This window comes from Chenopodium album, chromosome 20 (assembly GCF_948465745.1).
Source record: "Chenopodium album chromosome 20, dcCheAlbu1.1, whole genome shotgun sequence".
In the NCBI taxonomy this organism is placed as follows: Eukaryota; Viridiplantae; Streptophyta; class Magnoliopsida; order Caryophyllales; family Amaranthaceae; genus Chenopodium; species Chenopodium album.
This window is the reverse complement of record NC_137853.1, coordinates 13,606,064-13,631,278: the sequence shown is the minus strand read 5'-3', so window position 1 is coordinate 13,631,278 and position 25,215 is coordinate 13,606,064. Positions and strand designations below refer to the sequence as shown.

Here is a 25,215-nt window from a genome sequence, read left to right as displayed (position 1 = left end):
CATCCTTGACTTATACCATGATCTAACCTATTTCTGTTGTTGTCATGTTCCTAGAACCAAGGTTGCTAGAGCCCATACCCTTGTCACAGAGGCAAGAAAGGGGGTTTAGATAAAGATTACCCATGACCTATGGTAGACAAGATGTTCCAATCACTAGGTTATTTGTAAGTTTTATCTAAATAGAATATACTTTATATTCTATTTAGATAAAGATTTACTAACTTTTTTTTATTTTTTTTAATTAAGCTAACCACTGGGTCTAGCCTCTGCTTTTGTTTCCCTACTACCAAAAAAAAAAAAACACTATTTTTTGACAAACAACCTAGTGCTTGCGCACAATAGCTAGTGTTAAGTCAAACAAGAAGGCTAATGCATAGTAATCAACTTTAAAGGTTTAATCTTGGGAAAAAAAATATGTGGGACATTTCCCAAAGTATTTTAGATTTTCCAACTACGGCCAAGAAAGCAACAAAATTTTACGAACCCATGTGATACTTGCAACCTAGGCAACACATGAACTTAACAACTACAAACAAAATCATATATATACATTGCAAACATCTACTTCGTAGCAACAAACGACGTAATATTTGTGTACAGAACTACTGTCATATATATTAGATCCGACATTCAATTAAGATTGTATAACTGCCTAGGCATGACTGCTCAAACCACGAAAGATCTTATCTGCGTGTGCTGCAGGCACATAAACTGCATCCCGTAGCTCGCTACGAGTCCTCCCATATAATGTATAAATAAGCACTCCAATCATCATCCATACAAGCACTCGAACCCAAGTGGCAGCCCTAAAAATCATAAAACAAAGTTGGTATAGAGTGTATAGCATAGCCGGCCAATTGACCAAATTGGTAAATAAAAAAGATCTCTAGTGACAAATTGGTAAAAAAAATATGGTAAGAAAAGTTAACTCCAAGCGGCAATTTGGTAAAGAGATAAATCTCAGGCGACATTTAGACCAAAATATCTAATTTTTTTCCGACAAAATCATCAAATCTTCTACTTCAAGTCGTTATTGTATTTTTTATAGTTATTTATGCCATTTTAAAATTTAAATTAATATGTCATCTCCTTTTATTTTGCTATATCCCGATATCAAATTTATTTCCAACCCCAAAAAAAAAAAAATCGATAATAAAAGGTATGACACTTACCTGACAATTAATATTTAAACAATACTTTTTCTTCAAATTGTTAATTCCGAAAAAGGGGTTGGAGATTTAGGTAAGATAACCACAAAAAACGAATTAAATTAAGCATTTGACGTACACATACCATACACAATGATGAATGGTACTCATGATTGGGGTTGAGATGAATTATCATGGCACTTGACGTACAATTACCCACTCTCATGAACAAGCTCAATTGATGATCTTGCACCAAATGATCCATACTAATGCATGTTGAATGAAAAACCGGACATTTCAGGTAGAATTATAGGAGGTAATGTCAAAATACACTCACCCAAGATTCACCAGCAAATACATGTTGATGAGAATGGAAGCAACAGGTAGCATAGGAATCAATGGACAGATGAAACCTGAAACAATTAACAGTACATGCCATAAGTGCACAATAATTTTCTTCAACGAGAGCCAAATACAAGGTTATAGTACCTCCTAGTGGTAAGTTGAGTGTTGACAGATTAAAACAAAAAATAATTTCCTCGATAGCAAGGTTATAGTACCTCCTGTGTGACCAAAGCTGTGCCTCACGTCATCTTGATTAATACATGAGAGAACAATCAAACTGGATATAAGAAGTGCAACGCCCACCACAAATAATGTGAAGCAGGGTATACTGGAGAAAAAAGCACCAAATTAAGATTACAATAACATCAAGTTGATATGTATTTCAGTTCATATATTACTGGTCCAAAGACTCCAAACATTGCAATTAGCCTTAACTCTTTTTGTTACTGGTATATTATAATCTTTTCAATTTATCATTTTATGCAGAATAGGGGCACAGCCCTAGAATATGAAGTTTTCATGTACAACTCTCATGTTCCACCATATAAGCCCTAGGCCCTTATTAAAGAAAAGTACATGGGACGAATCCATTCAACAAAGCTATAAATGAATTTCTCCACTTGATATAAAAGCACTAGCTTTTGTTCAAGAATCATCTAACTTAACTACACATCTCACACATTAAGATTTAAGAGTGCCTTTAATGATCCTCTTCTCTCATTTGAAAGTGTTGGGTCCGAATGCAAAAGAAGAATGAAGTGTAAGAGAGGTGCAAGTAGGCTAAGGAAAGAAGGCATTGAATTTGGCTGGTGTATTGTTGTTGACTTGAAAGCTGCATCCTGGATTGCACGATATTTGTTGATTTTGCTGATAAAATTTTTACAAATGGCAGCCCAAGGACATGATGGGGTTTTTCAATCTAAACCTTCCATATCAAGCATAGGCATCTTGGTGATAATGTATAACTAATTTTTTTATCAATTATGTATACAAAAGGAGGCATGTGTATAAGAAATATTTATCAAATCAAGCTAAATTGACACAGTAGATCTAAGATCATTAACTGAAAAGCAACAAACGTAAGAGAAATTCCAAGATAATGCCACGTAAATTAATAGAATCGCATACAGGTTACCTTATCCCTCTAATCAATATAAACATTGAAGGATAAGTGAATTGCCTACATCTTTGTTATGCTACAGAGAAAGACTAATAAACCATATTCAAGATGTCAAACCTCTCGCCCCCAATTCCAAATTACAAACCTGGTAAGCCCCACGTATGAAGCTGCAACTATGAGAAGAAACGCCCCCAGACATGTAAGCATTATGGCCCAACCAGCAATTTTCCGCCTCTTCTCATCATGTGCATGTGAAATAGCTGAAAGTAAATAAGAGTATTAACACAATAGCAATAACAATATTTCAAATAAACAGGCTGGACATATGACTTAGTACATTTAAAGAAAATTATACAACAAGGCCAAACATTAGTAACAATGTACTGAAATCTTTATGGTAGCAAGTTGGTTTTAGTTTTAGACAATAATCATCAACATATTAGAATAGTTTACGCATAAAACTTAGGTGTTTACAAACAAAAATATTAGCAGCACCCATGAGATTAAATTTTAAGCTGAAACTGCTGCCTAAATTTGTCTATACTTATACTTTGTATTTGCTAAAAATTGCAACACTTTCATTTTTGGTATCTTTTACAGCTTTACTCATACTTGGCTGAAGCAAGAGCTAAGCTCAACTGCTTGTTAATGCCATGTTAATGTCAATTATAGCAAGAATAGAAAGATAGAGGAATTGAATTCTTTTAAGGATTCTTACAATGACTAAAGGAGTCTTTCCCTTTTTTTTCTCTGGAAGATGAGGTTCTCCTCTATATAAGCAAGTACCAGTTAAAACCAATCATAAGAACTCTTCTAACAAACAATCGCTAGAATTCAGGGACATAGACGATCAAAACAGAATACCAGGATGTCTGTTGCTAAACTTTGGAGCTAAAAACAGTTTGGCTTCTCTGCTTTAACCCCCTTACAAATCTATTATCATTGGCCCACTTGTTCTTCCTCACCCCGGCCCCCTTCCTAAGTTCCTATCTTAAAAAACATTTTTATTGTATAATCACATGGGTTAGCAACCAATTTGTTTTCTCTCTCCTATTGCGCAAACTATTGAGCCAACGCAAGTGTTGCAATTTTAGTGTAATGGAGGAAGTATTCAATAATTATGTTAATGTTATGAAGCTTGTTTCCATAGCTAAAGGTTCAACATGATAATAACCTTACTATCATCAAGAGGGGCACCAATATTGAACTGTCCTTTTCTTCTCTTCGGAATAAAATATTTGGTTATCAAAATTATTAAGGCCTTCAGTCTTACTAATTTTGAGAAAATTCTAAATCAAAGTAGAATATTCTTAACTTACTACTGCATTCAGCTGACTGCTTCAAAATCAGAGGATGTCCAGCAGTTAAGTTCCCATGGTGATGTAGCGGTTGAATTTCATCGTTGGAGGTGCCAACTTGCTTTTCTGTACTTTCCCCATCAAACTCCTCAACGATAGCACTATAATCCCATGAAGCCACACATGTTGACTCCAGAAGCGATGATGGAAGTGGCACCTCATCCGGGGGAACATATCTGACTATAAGTATAGATATGGCAACAATAGTGAAAGACAAAAGAGTACCTACACTGACCTGCATAGACGATACATATCAGGAACTCCAAATAACATATATAAAAAATAAAAAAATAAAAAAATAAAAAAAACTCTTATTCCAGTTCTGTATGTGAGCCAACAAAAAGCGTCGAAAACAGTTTCATTCTCTTAAAGAGCACGAAGGATCAGTATTCCAGTGTGTTATCTACAACACCACTATATTTCTTAGACAAAATTGTGTATCTGTCATTTGTCCTTTTACTCTTTTCCCTCCTCTCCTGACTTCTTATCTTTTAAAATCCCCTAATAAAGGGGTGCATAAAGAAACTCTCTCTAATTTTAGTACCTAGTAAATATACTCTCACCATGGTTATTAATTTATCATGACTACACATGCTCCGCATCACAACTCAATATTAAGCAAACGATATGATAAAGGAGAAGAACGAAAATATGCTCTCTGAAAAGCTAAATTTGTCAAGATTTCTACCATATTAAACAAGATCAAATGAATTCTGCATACTGAACTGACATTTATCCTCAAAACTATCTAATGTTGCACCAATTGCATGTTTATTAAACAAACATAATAAATTACGAGCAAAGTAGTGATTAATCTAATCATGATCTGCATTGCTATAGTATTTTGGTATGGTCAGGGCAGTTGGAAAGCGGAAAAAGGAGGAGTGCCCCAACTTTTCTTCTGCTATGAGACAAAGGAAAACTATTATCGCCATTGAATTGAAAGCAACCATGTACTTGGTTTCTAAATCAGGAAATAAAGACTTCAGTTTTTATTTTATTTTTCATTATTTTTTTTTATAGATATCTACAAAAGAAATATGCATCTTTAGGCCCAACTTAAATGCCTAAACAACTGTAATATTCACCCTCCTTATACATTTATTTCTTTTATTTCTAAGGAGCTCATAATCTGAGGGAAAAGAGGAGACAGCTGTACATTATAGCGTGCTCAATCGAAGAGTGGGATGTGATGACTATGTCAGCTACTACATGCCCTTCTTGGAAAGTTATAGCATCAACGTCCCCTGTTCCATCCATTAGAGCATATTTGCGAGTTATGTGAACACCAAGAAACATATTTCCTTTCAAGCAAGAGGCTATAACCTCAAGAGGAGAGTCTGTTCTGTACACCCAGGTAATTTACTCATTAATTTTTGCTCATTTATTAATTTTTTTTTGCTCATTTATTAAATGAGCAAAATTTAATTAGCAAATTACCCGGGTGTACGGTACACCCGGGTGTATATAACAAATTCTATCTCAAGAGATACTGTACATATTTGTCACCTTATCAACTTAAAATCATCATACAAAATTGGACAGAAAACAACACTATAGCAACACAAGTATCATTAAGATTTAACATCACCAGCTGTGAACATACTTTAAAGTAAAGAATGAGTCTATCATTTATCATTTCACCATCTCACTCTTGCGCTAAACGAAACCCTTCAAGATGTATTATTTTAGGAATTAAAACATCATTAAGAAAATTAACTAAATAAACATGTGACAAAGGGGGAAAAATTGATAATTCTACCTATAAACATCTGCTAAGCTGATATAGAAAGCTGTAAATTTATACCATTCCTGCCAGCTGCGAAACATCCATGAAGAATGCCAATATTGCAGCAAAAGATCCAGTTACAATTGTACCCTTCACAGGAACTTGTGTATGTGGATTAATGTCTGAGAAAAATGCGGGTAGTAAGCCATCTCTAGCCATCGCCATGAGGACTCGAGGCTTTAGAAAAGAAAATTCAAAATATATGTTAATATGTAAGTCAAGCGAAAAGGATATCTCCATTCACAGCTAATTTTACTAAATATTCAAACTAGCTTATAAATAGCTCTGAACAGAATAAACTCTACTGCAGAACATTGGATAGAAAAGAATAGCTGGCATAGTGGGTAACCCCCCCCCTATATTTTTATTTTTTTTGCCCCATTGTATTTTTGGTATCAAAGTTTGAAAATTTTGACCATAAATACTCAGTAATCTCTAAGAAATAATATAGTCAACTGATACCTTGTCAAATTCGTTACAAACATCTATTTTATGAACATCAAATTTTTATAATTTGTGCGCATATAAAATAGGAGATATTTATGTTTTAAGGAGTACCTTGGGGAATATGAAAAGTCAAAGGGGAAAATAATTAGGGACAAAAGGAGTAGTCATTTCTCTTAAATTTCACTTACATGCGATAATTTTGAAGCGTTTTATTGTCACATCAATCATCCTAGGTAAAGCAATCTGATGAGCTAATCAATAATTGAATTACCATAATAGTTTAAGACTTTAAGTACTCCTTTTGTTCTTTTTGGTTCGACTCACTATACAAATTAGGTCATTCTTTTTTGTTCTACTCACTTTTTTAGTTTATTTTACTTTTGGCATAACCCTTTTACTATCTTACCCCTTCCACCCCCAAATAATTACATCTTTCCATACTCTCTCTTACTTTATTCACCTTTTTCTTACACAAACCCACCTTTTTCCATTCTCTCTCTTACTTTAATTCACTTTATCTTACACCCACTAACATTCTTCAATGTTTTCTTAAATTACATATTTATAGTAACTGAGTAGAACATAAAAGAACGGAGGGAGTAGTTATCTTCTGATATCACCCCAGTTCAATTCTTGTTGCGGCAATTTCTGCAAGATTGACTTAAATGAGTCTTGAAGTAAAAGATATAAACTTTTTTTACGCACTGAGCCTTAATAATTCCTGTGACAAGTTTTCAACTACTTGTGGTAATTAGAAATTACCTGAAAGCCTCTTTATTTAAAGCAAATACATCACATTAATACATACATTATCTAGGAGATAACCTACTTTTCAGTTTTAGCAGAGGAAAAAAAAAGAAGGTGGATTTTTCAAAAAATATGTCAAGTAACCTGGTGAAATAGTGTTATTTTGAATACAACCTCTCACATGTAAAATCATCCATGATAGTTTATTGGATAATGTTCTAAGTCTAAAATAACCTTGATGATAATGACAGTGTAATGTCAGCTATCTCTTAAAATCTTTAGCATATTTCTCCAAACCATCACCATTCTATTTCTTTTTTTTTTTTTTTTTGGTCTTTTTACATTAAAAAAAAAAAAAGTGACCATGTCACATTGATTGATCCTAATATAAAGCTATGTTCAGGGTAAAATATGTAAACATTTAGGGTTATCCTAGACAGCATACCAAATTCCTTCTCTTTTCTAATATTCAGGAAAATTTGTAAACTACTACCTTAAAAAGAGGGCCTTTGTGAATTACTACCCCTAAAAAAAGTTGTTAATTACTACCTCTAAAACTGATTAATTCTAGTAACTACTACCTTTTCCCTTAATCAGCCTACTTAATCATTTAATGACATCATTATTTCTAAATAGCAATTAATAGCTTTTAAACCTTGATTACTTAGATAAACCCTTGCACCACCACCATTGCACCACCTCCGGCAGCCCCCTCATCGTGAAACTTGTTCCCCTTTCGACCCCCCACCGCAAAAACCACCCCTCCCGTTCCCCCACCACGAAATCCAATCTAATCCCCACTCGTTCCCTTGCCACGGTTACCACCTCCCTCCCGCTTCCCACCACAATTCCCATCCCCACCCCTTCCCCTACCATGAAACTCATCCCCCTTTTATTCCCCCACATCGCCCCATCACATGGCAGGGTTGGGTTCCCGGGCGAGGCTTGGGGGAAGGGGAGAGGTGGTAATCGGAATTTGGGAAAAGGGAGGGGGATGGATTTTAAAGGTTGGGGCAAAGGGAGGGGCAATAATTGAGGTGGGAGAACAGGAGAGGGTAGGTTTTGTGGTGGATGAACAAGAGGGGGATGAATTTCGGGGTGGGGGAAGCAGCCGGAGGTAGTAAAGGGGAGTTGCCAGAGGTGGTGTTAGGGTTTATACAAGTAATTAAGGTCTTAAAGCTACTAATTACAATTTCATTAAATAATTATGTCATTAAAATCTTAAGTAGGCTGATTAGGGAAAAAAGCTAGGATGCACAGACTCGGGTACGGGTGTCGGACTCGGGTACGGGTCCAAGTTTCAGACTCGAAAATTTCTAAAATCAAGGATCCGGGACACGTTTTAAAAGAGTCTAAATTTAGGATATGGACTCGGGGACACGGTGTTTAATAATCCATATATATATATATATATATATATATATATATATATATATATATATATATATATATATATATATATATATATATATATATATATATATATTTGATAAAATAATATATTTTTAACCAAGGCATTAACATACATTTTTGATATTAAAAATCAGAATAATGGAAATTTTAACTATATTACTGATTGTAAAATCTTAATACATAAAGTTGTAGTTCCACTTTTTTAGAACAAACAAGAAGGGAAAAAAACAGAAATAAAACATCATAGTCTAATGAAACTTGAACTTAACCAAACAAAAAAGAAAAGAAAAAAAAAACAGAATCATAGCCTAAAGCTCTAGAACGTCAAAAACTCCACTTATTCATCATCTTCAAAAAGTTCATCATCTTCAAAAAGTCCATCATCTTAGATTCTAGTTCCCTTGCTCTTCATCATTAAAAAATCCATCTTCAGTATCTTCAAGAAATAAATTCTCAAAACCTTCAACATACTCATCATCAATAAATAGTGAATCTCCACCTAAAAAATAATGAAAAAAAAATCAGTATTCCAAAACTAAACTAAATATATTAATATTTGTTGAAACTATGAGTACTTTAAAATATAATCTGAAATACTCACCGACATCCCAATAACTAGATGGACCTCTTTTGTACTCTTCTTTCTTACTAGACATCATTCTTAAATTGGTATGGACATAGACAAGAGCTTCCACTCTTTTTGAAGTTAGCCTATTCCTCGCGATGGAATGAATATTAGAGAAAGAACTCCAGTTTCTTTCACAGCAGGAGGAAGATGCAGGTTGTGATAGTAATCTGAAAGCCAATGCTTGCAAAGTTGGTGTTGATGAACCATAACTAGCCCACCAACTCAAAGGATCTTCATGAGCCCTAGCTTCCATTACATGATGTTCACTGAAAAAGCCCAATGTCCCAGAGAATTGTCCAAATTCAGCATAAACTTTTCTAAGATCAGCAGAATTTTTGAATATCTTTTTGAAACACAAATCTCTGTTTTGAGATACTTCTCGATCAACATTAGGTGCAACCCTTGGAACCAATGCACTACCTCCTTGTAACCAAGACTCACTATAATATTTCGGAACTAATGAATGAGCCATACAGTGAAGGGGAGTATTACTTTTATTCCATCTTGATACCAAAACACCTTGAATAACATAAAAAAAAAAAAAAAAAAAAAAAAAGAGGATTTTCCAGTAATTCTATCTAAGCCTTCTTACTCATAAATTTTCTCTCTAACCTCTTCAATCATGGTATCCCACATGTCATATATTAGATGCAAACATGGAGTATCAAAATCAGCTTTCTTCAACATATTATTAATGGGGGCTGTAAAACTCAGAAAATATTCAACTTTGTCCCACCATCTATCCGAAATCACACATTCCTTAACCTGATCAGCCTTGCTTTCTAATTGTGTCTTCCTAAATGTTTTCCATTCAACATCTAAAATCATTTTTTCAAGAGCATTTTTTGTTTCAAACAAACGTTCTGCCATGATAACATGTGAGGCAAAACGTGTTTCTGCTACTATAAGAAGTGCAAGCTTTGAATATTTTTGAAAAATAGTAAGGGCCTTCTGATGATTCAAAACAAATATAACAATGGCATCACAATCTGACAGTAAGGAAGAGATCCACTTACAGTCATCATACTGGCTTGAATTGGCAGTGGGCTCGCATATGCTTTTGAGTGCTAAGTTCATACTATGCACAACACAAGGCGTCCAAAAAATGTGAGGATATTTTGCTTCAATTTTTTCACCTGTTGCTTTGAAGTTCCCAGCATTATCAGTGATAATGTGCACCACATTATGAGCACCTTCCTTGTCAATAACCTTCTGAAAAAGACTAGCAACATAATCTGCATCTTTTATGTTACCACTTGTGTCAAAAGCTTTGAGAAACATTGATCCTCCACCCGACACTGCCATCACATTGATGAGAGGCCTCTTTTGTTGATCAGTCCACCCATCCGAGCATAATGATACTCCCTTCTTCTTCCAAGAATCTCTGAAAGGCTGATTAAGAGTATCAACATGTGTTACCTCTTGCTCAAGTAAAGAGAGCCTCAGCCTATTGTATGGTGGAGGTAGCCAACCAGCACACTTACTGTTCGCCAATTTAAGACAAAACTGGCGAAAGTAAGGATTCATGACTAGTGAAAATGGAAGTGCGGAAGCATAAATCATCCGAGCACATTCCTTATCTAACTCATCTCTGTCAGCAGCGTTAAAACAGAATTCCACACTTCCCTTTTTCTTTTCCGGCTGGATTAAATCAGTACCCGGAGGGAGGGTCACATAATCCAATTTCCTCTTTGATTCATACGCTTCTCTATTCTTCAAATTCTCCGCCTTTTCATGCTCTTGCTGCAATTGTTCCCTAACTTGATCGGACATACCCTTACATCCTTCGACACCTTGACCCGACAAACATAAGAGATGGGCTTTCACTTTTGAGTATGAACCAGTCACTAATTTGAGGCAATAGTTGCAGGTCCATTTCCTATTACTACCACTAGTTGCGTTTCCGACAACAGTTACATGATTCCATAATGGTTTGTCATCGAATGATGAAAATTGGTTAGGACTAGGCCTTTTTGGTGCTGAATTTCTTTGGGGGTTAGGCGTGGAGGAGTTTGGTGAAGACATTGATACTGAGGAATGATGATACAATTGGAGAAAATTTCAGTCGAGGTGTGAGAATTTGGAGATCCATGGATATCGTTTAAATAGTATGAGTACTTGATAGCTGGGGAGGCTAAAGCTGAGAGAATTGTAATCGACATATTTTGGGAGCAGAGGAAGCTTGAATGTGATTGTTTAGGGAATGAATAATTTTAATGGGAGTAGTAGATGGATGATAATGATAGTGCTTTGGGAGGATAAACTTCTCCTACTTGATATACGTGTAGGACATTTCTTTTTATGTATAATTGTATAGTACTATCTAATATGTAGTACAACTTTTTAAAAATTTGATTAAGTTATGATAAAATGATATGTATATGGCATGCTCATAGATTGAATAAGTAATTTAAAATTGTTTCAAAAAAAAAATAATGTAATTTAAAATTTGATTAAGTTTATGATAAATTGATAAATTTTAAAAATGTAATATTAAATTTGATAAATTGATATTAGTAGTCTTATATTGCATAATCATAGATCAAGGATCAATGATCCTTACAAAATGATCATAACCTACGTAACGTTAAGTGTAATAAAACTTATGATCTAATGATATTAGTCAACCTTATATGTTATATGGCATGATCATAGTTGAATAAGTAATTTTAAATTTGATTAAGTTTATGATAAAATGATATTAGTAGTCTTATATTGCATAATTATAGATCGAGGTTCAATGATCTTTACAAAATGATCATACCCTACGTAACGGAAAGTTTAATAAAACTTATGATCTAATGATATTAGTCAACCTTAAATGTTATATGGCATGATCATAGTTTGAATAAGTAATTTTAAATTTGATTAAGTTTATGATAAAATGATATTAGTAGTCTTATATTGCATAATTATAGATCGAGTATCAATGATCTTTACAAAATGATCATAACCTACGTAACGTTAAGTTTAATAAAACTTATGATCTAATGATACTAGTTAACCTTATATGTTATATGGCATGATCATAGTTTGAATAAGTAACTTTAAATAAGTTTATGATAAAATGATATTAGTAGTCTTATATTGCATTATTATAGATCGAGGTTCAATGATCTTTACAAAATGATCAAAACCTACATAACGTTAAGTTTAATAAAACTTATGATCTAATGATACTAGTTAACCTTATATGTTATATGGCATGATCATAGTTTGAATAAGTAACTTTAAATAAGTTTATGATATAATGATATTAGTAGTCTTATATTGCATGATTATAGATTAAGGATCAATGATCTTTACAAAATGATCATAACCTACGTAACGTTAAGTTTAATAGTTATGATCTAATGATATTAGTTAGCTTAGCTTAGTTTATGATGAATTATAATGATCATAGCCTATGTAACGGTTTAGGGTTTAGGGTTTGGGATTAGGTTTAGGGTTAGGGATTAGGGTTAGGGTTTAGGGTTTAGGGTTTAGGATTTAGGGTGATTAGGATTATTTAGGTTTACAAAAGTTATCATAATCTATGTTGGAGTGAATATTATATAATTAATCTTAATAATTCGAGTGTTATATTAATTAAAAATTAGGTCTTTTTTTTTTTAAATTTTACAACGAACGTACACTTGAATGAGTAAAAATAAGAAGGATTTATTAAAAATTAATTTGAGCCTACATATATAACAATATAACATTAAACGTACATTTGAGTGAAAATGAAGGATTTTGTTTTTTTTTTGTTTTTGGTTTTATTTTTAATAATCCTTTAGAATTTTATAATAGATAAAAATAATTATTGAAGGTCGCAAAGAATTAACATTTTTTTCAAAGAAGAAAATATAATATAATATAATATAATGTTGTTTCTCTTAATCATTTTATTGTATATATAACATTTTTTTTGCAAAGAATATATATATTTTTCTAACAAATATAATACGTAGTATGTATTTTTTTTTAGGAAAAGAAATTTAATATGTATATAAATTACTCTTAATCATTTTTAATTTATTTATAATTTTATCGGATTTAAATTAATGGTTGACCTATCAATATTTCAAAAGATCTTATATATATATATATATATATATATATATAATAATTAAATTTTTTGATGCTCATTGTTACAAATTTAAAGGTCCCCCCCCCCCCTAATTTTGCAACATAGAAAGTATATTTATCATTAACATCCCTCTAATTTAAAGTTTTTCCCCCTAATTTTTTCTGCGAAATAGCAATGTAGTGTAATTTTTGTAAAAAAAAAAAAAAATACTATGATTATTCTAATTTACGTAGTGGTAAAATATTTTGAAATGTTAGGATTTCTTTTGAAAAAAAATTGTCATTTATACCATGATTTTTAATTTATGTCGTACATACTTTGTATCTATTATATGTAGTACTAGATTTTGTAATGTTATGATTTCCCTAGTATAAAAAATTCTTATCATTTCTATTTTTTTTTTTAAAGAAAAAATACACTATGATTTCTAATTTATGTAGTATATATTTTGTATTGTTTATGTCTAATATTAAATGTGTGGTAAAAAATTATACAATGTTATGATTTCTCTAGTAAAAAAATAAATTAAAATGTTATCATTTCTAAATTTGAATTTTTTTTTTTTTTTTTTTTGATGGAAGATATACATACGTTGTATCTAATCTTAATTACATTGTACAAGATTTTAATTATTATATTATCTTTTTTCTAAAAAAAAAATAAAATAATATGATATCAAATTTAGGTACTTTGTATCGACTGTAAAAAAAAAAAAAAAAAAAAAAAAAAAATAGGTACTTTGTCTCGAATCCTAAGTCTTAAATGGTTTCAAAAAAGAAAAAAAATCTTAACTCTTAAATATGTAGCCAAGAATTAAATATGATGATTTCTAATTTAAATATCCAAGTTTTTTTTATTATTTTAAATGATAAATATATAACTATCTAATCTTAAATAGGTAGTACTAAATTCCTAGGAGTACTTTTTTTTTTTGAGGAAAAGGAAACTAATAAACAAAATGACTTTTCAACTACACAATTTAAAAGATATGGAGTATGTACAGACTAGCATGTTGAAAATAAAAGGAAAATATTTGAGAATAAAAAGGAAAATATTAATAAAGAATTGAAGATTACACTTCATTAAATATAATTGTCAAAATTATAATATTATTAGATAGAATTGTAGGGTTCCCTCAAAAAAAAAAAAAAAAAAGATAGAATTGTAGGGTTCTTCACACGTAGTAGAATTGTAGGAAAATGTGTTACTTTATTCTACTGTAACACCTAGTAACTAGTAAGGCATCTAGGGTAAAAAAAAAAATATTATAAAATAAATGAAAATAATTAAATGGGCATTTACTGTTTTCCACTTTACCAAAGCTTTACAGCTGTCTTGGGCTTGGATAACTTACTGTACACAAAAAAATACAAATAAACACAAAAAAAAAGCTAAAATTTAATCTAAAAAAGATGCTTCATCTTCTTCCTTTGTCCTTCATCTTCTTACTGTACAAAAACTGAAAAAAGACGCTTCATCTTCTTCTTCATCCTACACAAAAAAATACAAATAAACACAAAAAAAAATGGCAGCCCTTATGGAGGAATCCAGGTCCGACCCTTGGGAAAACTCCGCCTAATTATGTTTGTTCAAAATTAGGCGAGTCCACTTTCTCTCCCAGGAGTCCGACTCGTATTCCGTGTCCGCACCGGGGTCGCGTCGTGTCGACGCCGGTATGGCTGGGTGGTGGGCCGAGTCCGTGCAACGCAGGAAAAAAGTAGTAGTTACTAAAATTAATTGATTTTAGGGTTGTAATTAACAATTTTTTTTAGGGTAATAATTCACAAAGGCCTTTTTGAAGTAGTAATTCACAAATTTTCCTTATATTTATGATGTTTTTTTAACTAAATATACGGGTTTATCTGAATTGAACTATTTAATTAAAAAGGATCTCTATTGCAAAATGCAAACAAGATAAACTTTTTTGGGAGCATGCATTCTTTTTTACAAAATTGATATTTAATCATACGATAATGTTTGCAAGATATAGCAAAAGAATCAGAATGAACATCTACAGCCCATTATGATTGAAGAATTCAACTCTAATTGCTTAACCCCCCCCCCCCCCCCCCCCCCGAAAAGGAGAAACAGCTTAATAATTTTATTTATTTATTTTTTATTTTTTTGATATGATTGGAGTACCCACAAGAGCATCATCTCTTCAGCTCATTGAATTTGACTAAAACAATTTTCTATGATGTACCATATAACTTTACCTGTGGAAGAAATGAACCCAACAGAGATGCAAAGAGGGCTGTTGATGCTCCAATCGTGATTATATACCTTTACATAAATCCACATAAAACTTATCAATGCATACAATCCAAAGTCAACTACAATGGAAGTATGGAACAGTGATTTCCCAAAAATGCATAACAAATTAACAAGTAAACACGCATGGAAGGGGTATGATAGCTTACGCTGCCCATTGCATCCCTTGACTAGAAAACGCGGAGGAAATAGGAGTGTCCGGGTCAAGATCATAATACGGTATCAGACCAACAACAACGACAGAAACCAGCATGTACAATGCACAGCATATTAACAATGAAAAGGCTATACCCAACGGCAGATCTCGCTTCGGATTTTTCACCTACAAGGTGAAAGCTTAAAGTGAAAAGAAATACATCAAAATGGGAGTAGAATCAAGTCAATGACTAACTTCAAACAGAATAATTGGTCTGAAATGAATAACATATACCTCCTCAGCAGCACTAGCAACAGCATCAAAACCAATATAAGAGAAGAATACTGTGGCAGAGCCGGAAAGCACTCCATTAATGCCAAAAGGAAAGTACCTAGATATAGAAGGAAATGAAACAATCAATGGACTTACTAATTTACTATCACAAGGGAATTTAAAATCATCCCAATATGCAAACCATGGTCCAAGATCATTACCCTTTGGGAAGCTCATAGCCAACCCATCCAGTTTTGAAACCTAAAGTATCCCCCAGCAATTATAATAAAAAGCATAGCACAGACATTTGCCGATGTCACAACAGCTTGTGCAAATGCACTCTACAACATCAAGTGATCCAGTTGATTAAAAAAGATATAGTAAAACCTCAACAAAGACAAATGAAAAGCGCTTTTTTAAAGTTAAAAGAATATGGAACAATGAAAAGCAGTACCTCTTTAATACCAAAACACAACAGCACGGTGACAATAATAATAAGAATTGCCGCACAAGGGTCAACAACAACATCAAGAGCAAGAATATATTGACGACTCAGATAAGAAGGTAGCCTATCACTGCTGCCAAGGAGCAAGACCTGATAAAAAGAAGGGCTATAACCAATGAGTAACAGCCATTTGAAAGTACAAAATGCATAAATAAAGCAAAGGAACTTTGTTTAGCTCCCTTTAATGAAACATTGACTGTTTGAACTACCCATATAGATATTCAAGCTACTACAGATCAAGGAGATCAAAGCATAATGGGGCTGTAGAAGATTAAAAGGAGCACAATGAGGCATATCTACAGCATATTGAGAGTGCATAAAGTGTCGTTTTTCGTTGTTATATTTTATAAAATATAAAAAAGAAACTGAAGAGAGACAGAATTTTGTTTACCCCTTCTATGTATCCTTTTGAAGAGAATAAGAGTCATTATTCCTTTCCAATACTTACCAATCTAAAACACAAACCCTAACATTAAACTCAAGAGCAACAGTCAAGCACCCAAAAGCATTTGAAGTAATAATGTGTGTGTTACTTGAACAAGAAATATGGACGAAAAAAGTTGCAAAAAAAAAAAAAAAAAAAAAAAAAAAAATCTAATCTGGCAGCAAGATCAAAGAGATGGTAAACATGACAAGAAGATTCCTGAGTACTTCACCAGATTTGGAGATATGCCACGGGCGATTGCAGCTCCCCCAATTGTATACTCTAGCATCAAAGCCCAGCCAATCAACCATGCAACCCTGCAGGTTGATGAAAGTTATAGTGTCAATAGTATGCATAAGAAATTAATTGCTGGCACAGTATAGTAGTTAGGTTAAGACTTAAAATATAACTAATTTTAAAAACTATAATTTGAAATTACTTGTAAGAGATCTGCCATCCTCCTTTGAAGTTGTATTCAAAACAAAGATAAAGAAAAAAAAAGTAAACACTAACTTACTGCACAAGGAGCCCATAATAACAAAGAGACTTACCCTTCTCCAACACATACATAAGAGTAATGATAGGTGCTGCCAGCAGAAGGACACCGACTGGCAAGCTCTGCATAACAAAATGCAGAGAGTGCAGCAGCTATACCAGCAAATAGAAAGGATAGAGTCAGGGCCGGTCCAGTATTCTCTCTGGCGACTGTACCAATAAGTATATAAACTCCGGCTCCAATGGTTGTGCCAATTCCTGAGTATCAAAAAATTAGTTAAAAGAAATAAATACAGAATAAAGTACTTCCATATAGCTAGTAAACCATTGACATACAAAAATAAATGAAAATGAGTTGGATACAAGCACAATAAACCAATAGATCAGGCAGTTTTAAGCTAGAATCTGGTGATGGGGATAAATGAGTGCAATGTCTAATGTATTCAAGATTTGAGTATCAGTAAAGTATCCAATTTTCCGAACTCTTAACAAATTACGACACTTAGACACGTAAATATCAAATAAACCTGTCAAAATCACCACATCACCAAAATATCGGTATTGACATAACTTGGCAACTTAAACCCAAATGTATCCAAACCCATACATCCCAAAACAGTTTGTGATCCAAAATCACAGAATTCAATGCAATGAAGTGAAAGTTATGAGAACATTTCAGCAGGAAAAAAAACCAAAAAACTTCATCTATTAGTATCACTAGATTAAGCATGATTCTTATTGGACATTTTGGATTTGTAATACTACATGGTTAGCCTTGGCTATAACTGACTGTTTAGCATGACTTGCTATTTGGAATAGAAAGGACGTCCAAAGTCTTGAACGGGCATTGCTTGAACCAAACCTTAAGTCATCTGACTAAAATGACCTTGCCTGAAGTTATTCCACTCAAACCTGACCCTACCGACCTATTTGATAAATGTAATAGTTAGTATTGTAATTGAACTAAAGCAGACACAATTCTAAGTAAAATAGCAAAATTCAGCCTTGAATCAAAACATAAAATCAATCTTTGTGCCCAAATTCGAGTAACTTGGTCATGACTATAGTGAAAATAATGCAACCCCATAAAATGAATACCATTCCTATATGACCAACATTAGCTTATTGACTATTAAATAAGATAATTTAAGGTGTTTGGTGGGAAGCTTATTTAAAGAGCTTATTCCACTAAATAAGCTCTTTTTGAAAAAGCTCATTTTAGGAGCTTTTTCAATTAGCTTATTTCATTAATATATATGGTGAAATGACACTGATACCCCCAATTAATTTAAAATCCTACATAAACTACCTATCCCACAATTAGCTTATTGGTCATTTCACATACTCAAACAACTTTAAGCTATCAGTTATTTACCAAACACTTTCATACAATTAGCTAATAAAATAAGTTAGTCAAATCAGTTAATACAATCAGCTAGTCAAAATCAGCTTCAGCTTTAAGCTATTCACCAAACACGGCCATTAACTCTCTCTGTGTATAAAAGTTGCTAAGAAGTTCCAGAAAGTTAATGGTTTAATAGATAATTCCTCCTTAGTTGACATTTTTTTCTTTAGGCATAATTGTCAATGCATGATTTCAAACATTAATATCTTCACTTTCTCACTTATCAATGGACAAAATTATATATATACGTTGACATGAGTCTAATAAGATTCCACATGATTGGTTTTTCCTAACTATAAATCACTAAAGAAAGTGAAAAAGTAATTTATATGTATAGCGTCAAAGTCAAAACATGTTAACAAAGAGTACGAAGTAAGAAAAACAGAGAAAGTATAGAGCATCCCAAAAACAAGATTGTAAAGTTAATGTTCTTATATACTAAGTATAAACTACATTTACTGCACTAAACCAAATTTTGTTAATCTAAAGCCATGTTCTTTTCACCTTAAAAAAATAATATTAAGTAAAAATAATTTCAGTTCAGTAAAAATAAGTTCAGTTCAGTAAAATTAATTTCAGTTCACTAAAAATAATTTCAGTTCAGTAAAAATAAGTTCAGTTCAGTAAAATTCAGTTTTCTTAAAGAAAAATTATAATAGAAAATCAGTAAAAATAATTTTAGTTCAATAAAAATAATTTAATTTCAGTAAAAATAATTTCAGTTTAGTAAAATTAAGTTCAGTTCAGTAAAAATAATTTCAGTTCAGCAAAATTAGGTGAATCAAACAGGGCCTAAATTAAAATTTATTAAATTGAATGACAGAATATATGCTCTTATAATAACAACAATTAACACCCTCAACAAAATGATAATACATCAAAAAAATTCACAGCAAAATACACCCAGTAAAATTTAACGCAATTGAAATTAAAATACATTCAGCAAATTCTAAATATGAATAAATAGATAAATAAATAAATAAGAAGGAATTTTACCAATTTGAGGAACAGATAAAGCTCTAGCAAGCGTTGGTTGGCCACTTGTAGAAGAAGAATTGTGATGAACAGAATCAACTTGTTTTCTTCTAATCAAACATTTAAACCAATTTCCAACATAATCCATCTTATCGAGTTTATACAAAATTAATTATGCTCATACAATTATCAATCAAATTAATGAATACCAAATATCTTTTCCAAATTTAAGGTTTAATAAATGAAGGAATTTATTTCACATCATCCAAATCCGGACCCGAATCAAGTAAATCAAATAATTTTCAACCGAATCCAAATTTTGCCAATCCTTATTTCCCACATAATCCAATTAATTTCCATCCAAACCAAATAAATCCGAATAATTTCCAAACTAATCAGAATTTTAATTTCCCCCCAAATTTTCAAATGTATGTGCAAAATACGGGAACTCGTCCGAATTTTCCAAACTATCCAATTCAAAGAAATCCAACCCCACAACAAAATTCTGATTCTTTGGTAAATGGGAATTTAATTACTCGTACTTGTTCTGAAAGTGTTGGTGCTCCTGAAACTTCAGAAGATTCTGAGAGCACTAAAGCAAGCAATGTGGCCCAGAAAAATGCGATTGAAAGTAGTTTAAGAAATATAGTTAAAACATATGGTGAGCAAACTCAAGTCCTGAGTCGTATAATTGAATCCAAACTTGAAAGAATGCGAATGCGTGACTACTTGTATAATTATGATAGTGATTCTAATTCAAGTTCGAGTTCGAATTCGGATTTTATTTGGGATTTTATGGTGTTCAATTATATAATGGATTCCCAGATTGATGAAATGATCCGTGGTTTAGTAAAAGAACACGTGATACCGATGATTCAGCAGCAAGGTTCGGGTAGCTCCGATGACGAAGACGAGGAGAATGATGAGGATGAGGATGAGGATGAGGATGAGGACGAGGGCGAGGACGGGGATGAGGAGAACAATAGCAATAACGCGGATGAAGAGGGCGAGGGCGAGGATGAGGACGAGGACGGAGATAATACTTCCTCAGTTACTAAATAGTTACACATTACATTATTGATTCATAATTTCATATCTACTCATTTTATGAAGGTCAAAATTTAAAAATATTGACTAAGGGTAGGTAAGAATGTAAGATGTAACCAATGTAATTTAGTACTCGTATGTTAGATTGTTAATCGTAGGTTGTAGTAATCTAATTCGAAGGTTATTTTGTATTGCGCTATGTAACTGACAAACTTTCTCAATTGTTTGTGACTTTTGTAAATATAGTTTGCTTTGTTTAATCTCAATCTTAATTACGGAGTATATGTATTCTGTATTTATGAATCAATAATACATGTTTGGTTTGAGATTATAATATAGATTGGAAATGTGCACTATTGTGGAGTACAGTAATGTATGATAAAATTTAATTTGAATACCTAGGTTGGATTGAGTCAGTTTAGTGGTAGGACTACAAATTAATTGACAAAAAGACAACCTTAACTATGATTCAACCCATTTGTTAAAATTCAATATGTCTATAGGAGATTAGGAGGAATATGCAAATTAACAAAAAAAATCAACCTATTTTCTATGTACTAAATTCAAGTTCAAACGAACTAAGTAAAATAATATACAGCGATTTATAAATACAGAATAATATAATCGCGGTAAAAACCTTAAAAAATAATCTATGCTATTTAAGTCACACTAATAATATTGATAATATCTCAATACGTCAATAAGTAATGGTTTGTGTTGGGTTCAGATTTAACATTTACTTCGTATTAAGCCGTTGAAACCTTGGCCCAAACTTGTAAAATTCACTCCGAATTTGCAATTGCGTGGAGCTATTTGGTTGAGAATTCATAAACTAGACTACTAGAAGGATCAAATTAGAGCTGATTTTATATGTATATACTCCCTCCGTCCTCTTTTGATAATCCCTTATGAGCAAATTTTAGTCCCAAAATGTTCACCCCATTTGCCTTTTCCAACAACCATTATTATTAATTTTTTACCAAAATTTCCTCCAAATTGCAACAATACATGTGCAAATTTAAATTTTCCATATAAATTTTGTTTTCCCATGTACTTTTATTACTATCTCTCTCTACTTTTTTGCATACCCAATGTCAATTTATTTTTTCAATGTAATTTTACTATTCTTATTTATGTTTATTAATTCCCGTGAAAAATGCTCATAAGGGACTATCAAAAGGGGACGGAAGTAGTATGATATATCAGGTTGATTATGGTGTCTAAAGTGGATTGGCTTTATGAAATGACTAAAAAAAAAATATTTGAGGTGAAAAGGAGTTCAGGACCATCTTTAAGCTAAGGAGTTCAGGACCATCTTTAATCATCTAGAAAATAAAAGTTTTAATTTTGAAGTTAAGGAAAATGCATACCCGTGCAATGGTGTAGATCTCGGGGTAGCATTTTCAGAACTGCTACACGACATCGACGAATTCGAAGCAATCGCAACACCATCAGGAGATCCTAAATTCCACTCATCATCCTCATTCTTCACCTCAATCATCTTCATCATCCCAAAAACAATAATAACCACTACTAATTCGTCTAATTGATCAAATCATACAAAAATCACAATGATAAACAAAAATCTGCACTAAAAATTGGAAGAATACAACAAGAATTTGAAGAATACAACGAAAACATAAAGATTCCAAAAAATTCAGGTTCACTGAAATCATAATAATCACAAACTCTGTTTCTTCAGTAGATATTAATTAAAAATTTCAATCAAAAATCAGTATTAAATGCAAAAATAGACAATCAACGTATAAATTGAATTTAATAAAAACAACCTCATTGATAATAAAAATTCCTCGAAAACCGACACAAAATTCATCCGTTACCAGTTGACAAAATTACGAATATTTCCATAATCATACAAATTAATAATTCCACAATGTTAATGAATTAATTTTGGAAAGAACTAACCTCAGAATTCTGAGAATTCGTAACAGATAGCTAGAATATCAAATTAGAGAAAAAAGATAGATTTTTTTTTGTTTTTTTTTGGGAATTAGGGTTTAGTTTTTGGGTAGAATGAAGTAGCGGGAAAATACATGAGAGAGAAAAAAAATAAGGAGAGAGAAAAAGAAGTTTTAACGGGAAGTGTTGAATTGAGGAAGTTCAATTTGGGGTCTCTTTTAAATGCTTTGCCTTTTTTATTTTATCTCTCCTATAACGAAAGCTTACGTTAGAAGTTACTACCCCACAGTCCACAGTCCACAGTCCACAGACCACAGTCCACACTTTTGTACTCTACTCCGTAACGTTTAGTCAAGGGCTAGCCGCTCATAGTCAATACTCAATACTTCAATGCTACGAGTGGTGTATAACTGAGGACATATGGTTTATAACTATGACCTTGTTTAGCAATTGGATGATGGCTGTTAGCTGTCGGCTGATTTGATTGGCTGGTTTGACTAGCTGTTTGTATTAGCTTTTTTGTTGGCTATTTGTCTTTTTATTAGTCTAAAAACATATTTTGTACAATTTGTTGTTGGATGTTATTAGTAACTTAGGTAGCCAAAAGCTACTCCAAGTAGCTTTTTCATTTTGGCTTAAAAGCCAGCTTTTCAGCTGACTGAAAAAGTCATTTACCAAACACAAATTTTAGATGTTTGACCAAATGAAAAAGCGAAAAGCCAATAAAAAAAACCCAATGAAAAGTCATATACCAAACAAGCCCTATAAGCAAAATTTTAAGATGCACCATGGTGCACCTAGAATTAGGTGTACCACGCCTATACTTTTGAATATTTAGTAAAAGCATTTGAACAATTGCAAATTTTGAACATGTGTAAAAACATTTGAATATCACAAATTTTGAACATTTAGTTAAAAAATCTGAACAATAGCAATGCATCACGCTTATACTTTTGAACATTTAGTAAAAAAAATCCGAACAATCGCGAATTTTGAACATTTAGTAAAAAAAATCTGAACAATCGCAAATTTTGAACATTTAGTAAAATCTGAACAATCGTAAAAATTTGAATCATAAAAAAAATCTGAACAATCGTAATGCACCACACCTATACTCTTGAACCTTTAGTAAAAAATATGAATAATAAATTTTTTTGAACATTTAGTAAAAAATATGAACAATCGCAAATTTTGAATTATTGCGAGTCAGACAAATTTTGAAAGAAGTTTATATGACTCGTAATAATTCAATAGTTTTTGTAATATAAACTGAACATTTACTATATACAAAATGAACATTTCTTTATAAAATATGAACATATAAATTGCATGTTTATGTTCAGCTTTTGTGACGTGTTCATATTTTTTTTTACTAAATGTTCATTTTTTGTAAAATGTTCAATTTTTTTTAACTAAATGTTCAAAATTATCAACGTGGTGCACCTATAAATAGGTGCACCATGGTGCACATAATACTAATTGAGCCCTTTAACTCTATAAGAAAGGTCAAAAATGGACCTAACTCGAAAACTTGCCAGAGAAACATGAATACGGATTAATGAATACTCTTATAAGAATATACATTTACAGATAACGAAGAATATATATTTATAGATTACGGTGTATATACAAAGTACTTTTGTTTCAATTTTACATTTAATAGTTTAAATTTTGGAAATTCTCAATGGTAGCCACGTACTATTGCTTATTTTCAATGGTAGCCAATTTTTTTTTTTACTTCTCAATGGTAGCCTTCAACTTTGTAAGAGTTTCAAACGTAACCACATCTACTTAAAAACGTTAAATAATTGTTAAGTTACCTACAGTTAAGCAAAATAATTGTTAAATTTGACTACAGTTAAACATTTTCTCTTTCCTTCCCTTCACCTTCATGGCTGCCACTCATCCCCATTCTTCTTCATCTTCTTCCTCCCTTCATGGCTGCCATAGTGCCATCCCTAACTCTTTCCTCTGTTTAATCCCACTAGCACCGACCAACCAACCGCCACCCATTGACAATTCTCCCCTCCTCCTTTCAAACCCATCCCCCTTCACCCTCCCCTAATTGAACTCACGATGATTCCATCAAACTTGGTGACGTTAATGGTAGAACCTCGCACACGACCATAGTCATCGTCTTGCAAAATATCCGCAAAAGTTGATCGCCTAAACGAAGGAAGTTGTTGGATAGCAACCCAAAGAAGGTTGTCTTCATCTTTAATTTAGCGATTGTTTTGAAGTTGGAAATTAGGGCTTGATTGAGTTGAAGTTTGATGAAATTGGGGAAATTGATTAAGAAATTCTACCATTTGCAGACGCATTGGAAACGTAGAAGTGATTGACGGGTTAGTGTAATCCCCCGTATTTATAAATATATTATAAATGAATTTTTATTTTATTTATAATACTTATATGTGTTTTTCCGGGATTTAAGTTTTAAAGTTCCAAATTATTCTTGGGTTGATTATTGATTTTGTTCTAAAATGATTTTTAATTGTCCATTCTACAATTTATGCCATACTTATTAAACAAAGCTAGCCCATTTCATTTACCTATTTGGCCCATTAATTTTATGAGCCCAATCTTAAAACTAACCTTACACCACTCTCTCTCCTATAAATACCCCATACATCCCCAAATTTTTCCCCACACAAAAGGTTAGTCTTATTTTTTCCTCTTCTTTATTTTCTTTATTTT

The 25,215-nt window shown here is 32.3% G+C and overlaps 1 protein-coding gene and 1 pseudogene across 3 annotated transcripts; both read right to left on the bottom strand.

The window, feature by feature from the left end:
• Positions 1-367: 367 nt before the first annotated feature.
• Positions 368-19,897, bottom strand: LOC145597306 (cationic amino acid transporter 2, vacuolar-like; annotated as a pseudogene). The gene is made up of 14 exons (XR_014103316.1): positions 19,573-19,897; positions 17,228-17,429; positions 16,909-16,993; positions 16,202-16,342; positions 15,969-16,088; positions 15,769-15,865; positions 15,488-15,660; positions 15,284-15,350; positions 5,779-5,937; positions 3,933-4,206; positions 2,759-2,873; positions 1,709-1,821; positions 1,486-1,561; positions 368-806 (listed from the first exon to the last, which is right to left on the bottom strand). The product of XR_014103316.1 is annotated as a cationic amino acid transporter 2, vacuolar-like (transcript).
• Positions 8,487-11,234, bottom strand: LOC145598890 (uncharacterized). 2 transcript variants are annotated; one of them, XM_081655291.1, is made up of 3 exons: positions 10,012-11,234; positions 8,969-9,261; positions 8,487-8,866 (listed from the first exon to the last, which is right to left on the bottom strand). In XM_081655291.1, the coding sequence occupies exons 1-2, from the start codon at positions 11,018-11,020 to the stop codon at positions 9,248-9,250; spliced, it is 1,023 nt and encodes a 340-aa protein (XP_081511417.1). In that variant the 5' UTR covers positions 11,021-11,234; the 3' UTR covers positions 8,487-8,866; positions 8,969-9,247. The 2 variants fall into 2 exon arrangements, with proteins under 2 accessions (XP_081511417.1, XP_081511416.1); XM_081655290.1 differs by having other exon boundaries at positions 8,969-11,234.
• Positions 19,898-25,215: the final 5,318 nt, after the last annotated feature.

Excerpts from the sequence above, each read along its gene's own strand:
- LOC145598890 (XM_081655290.1), bottom strand. The coding sequence starts at position 11,020 with ATGTCTTCACCAAACTCCTCCACGCCTAACCCCCAAAGAAATTCAGCA.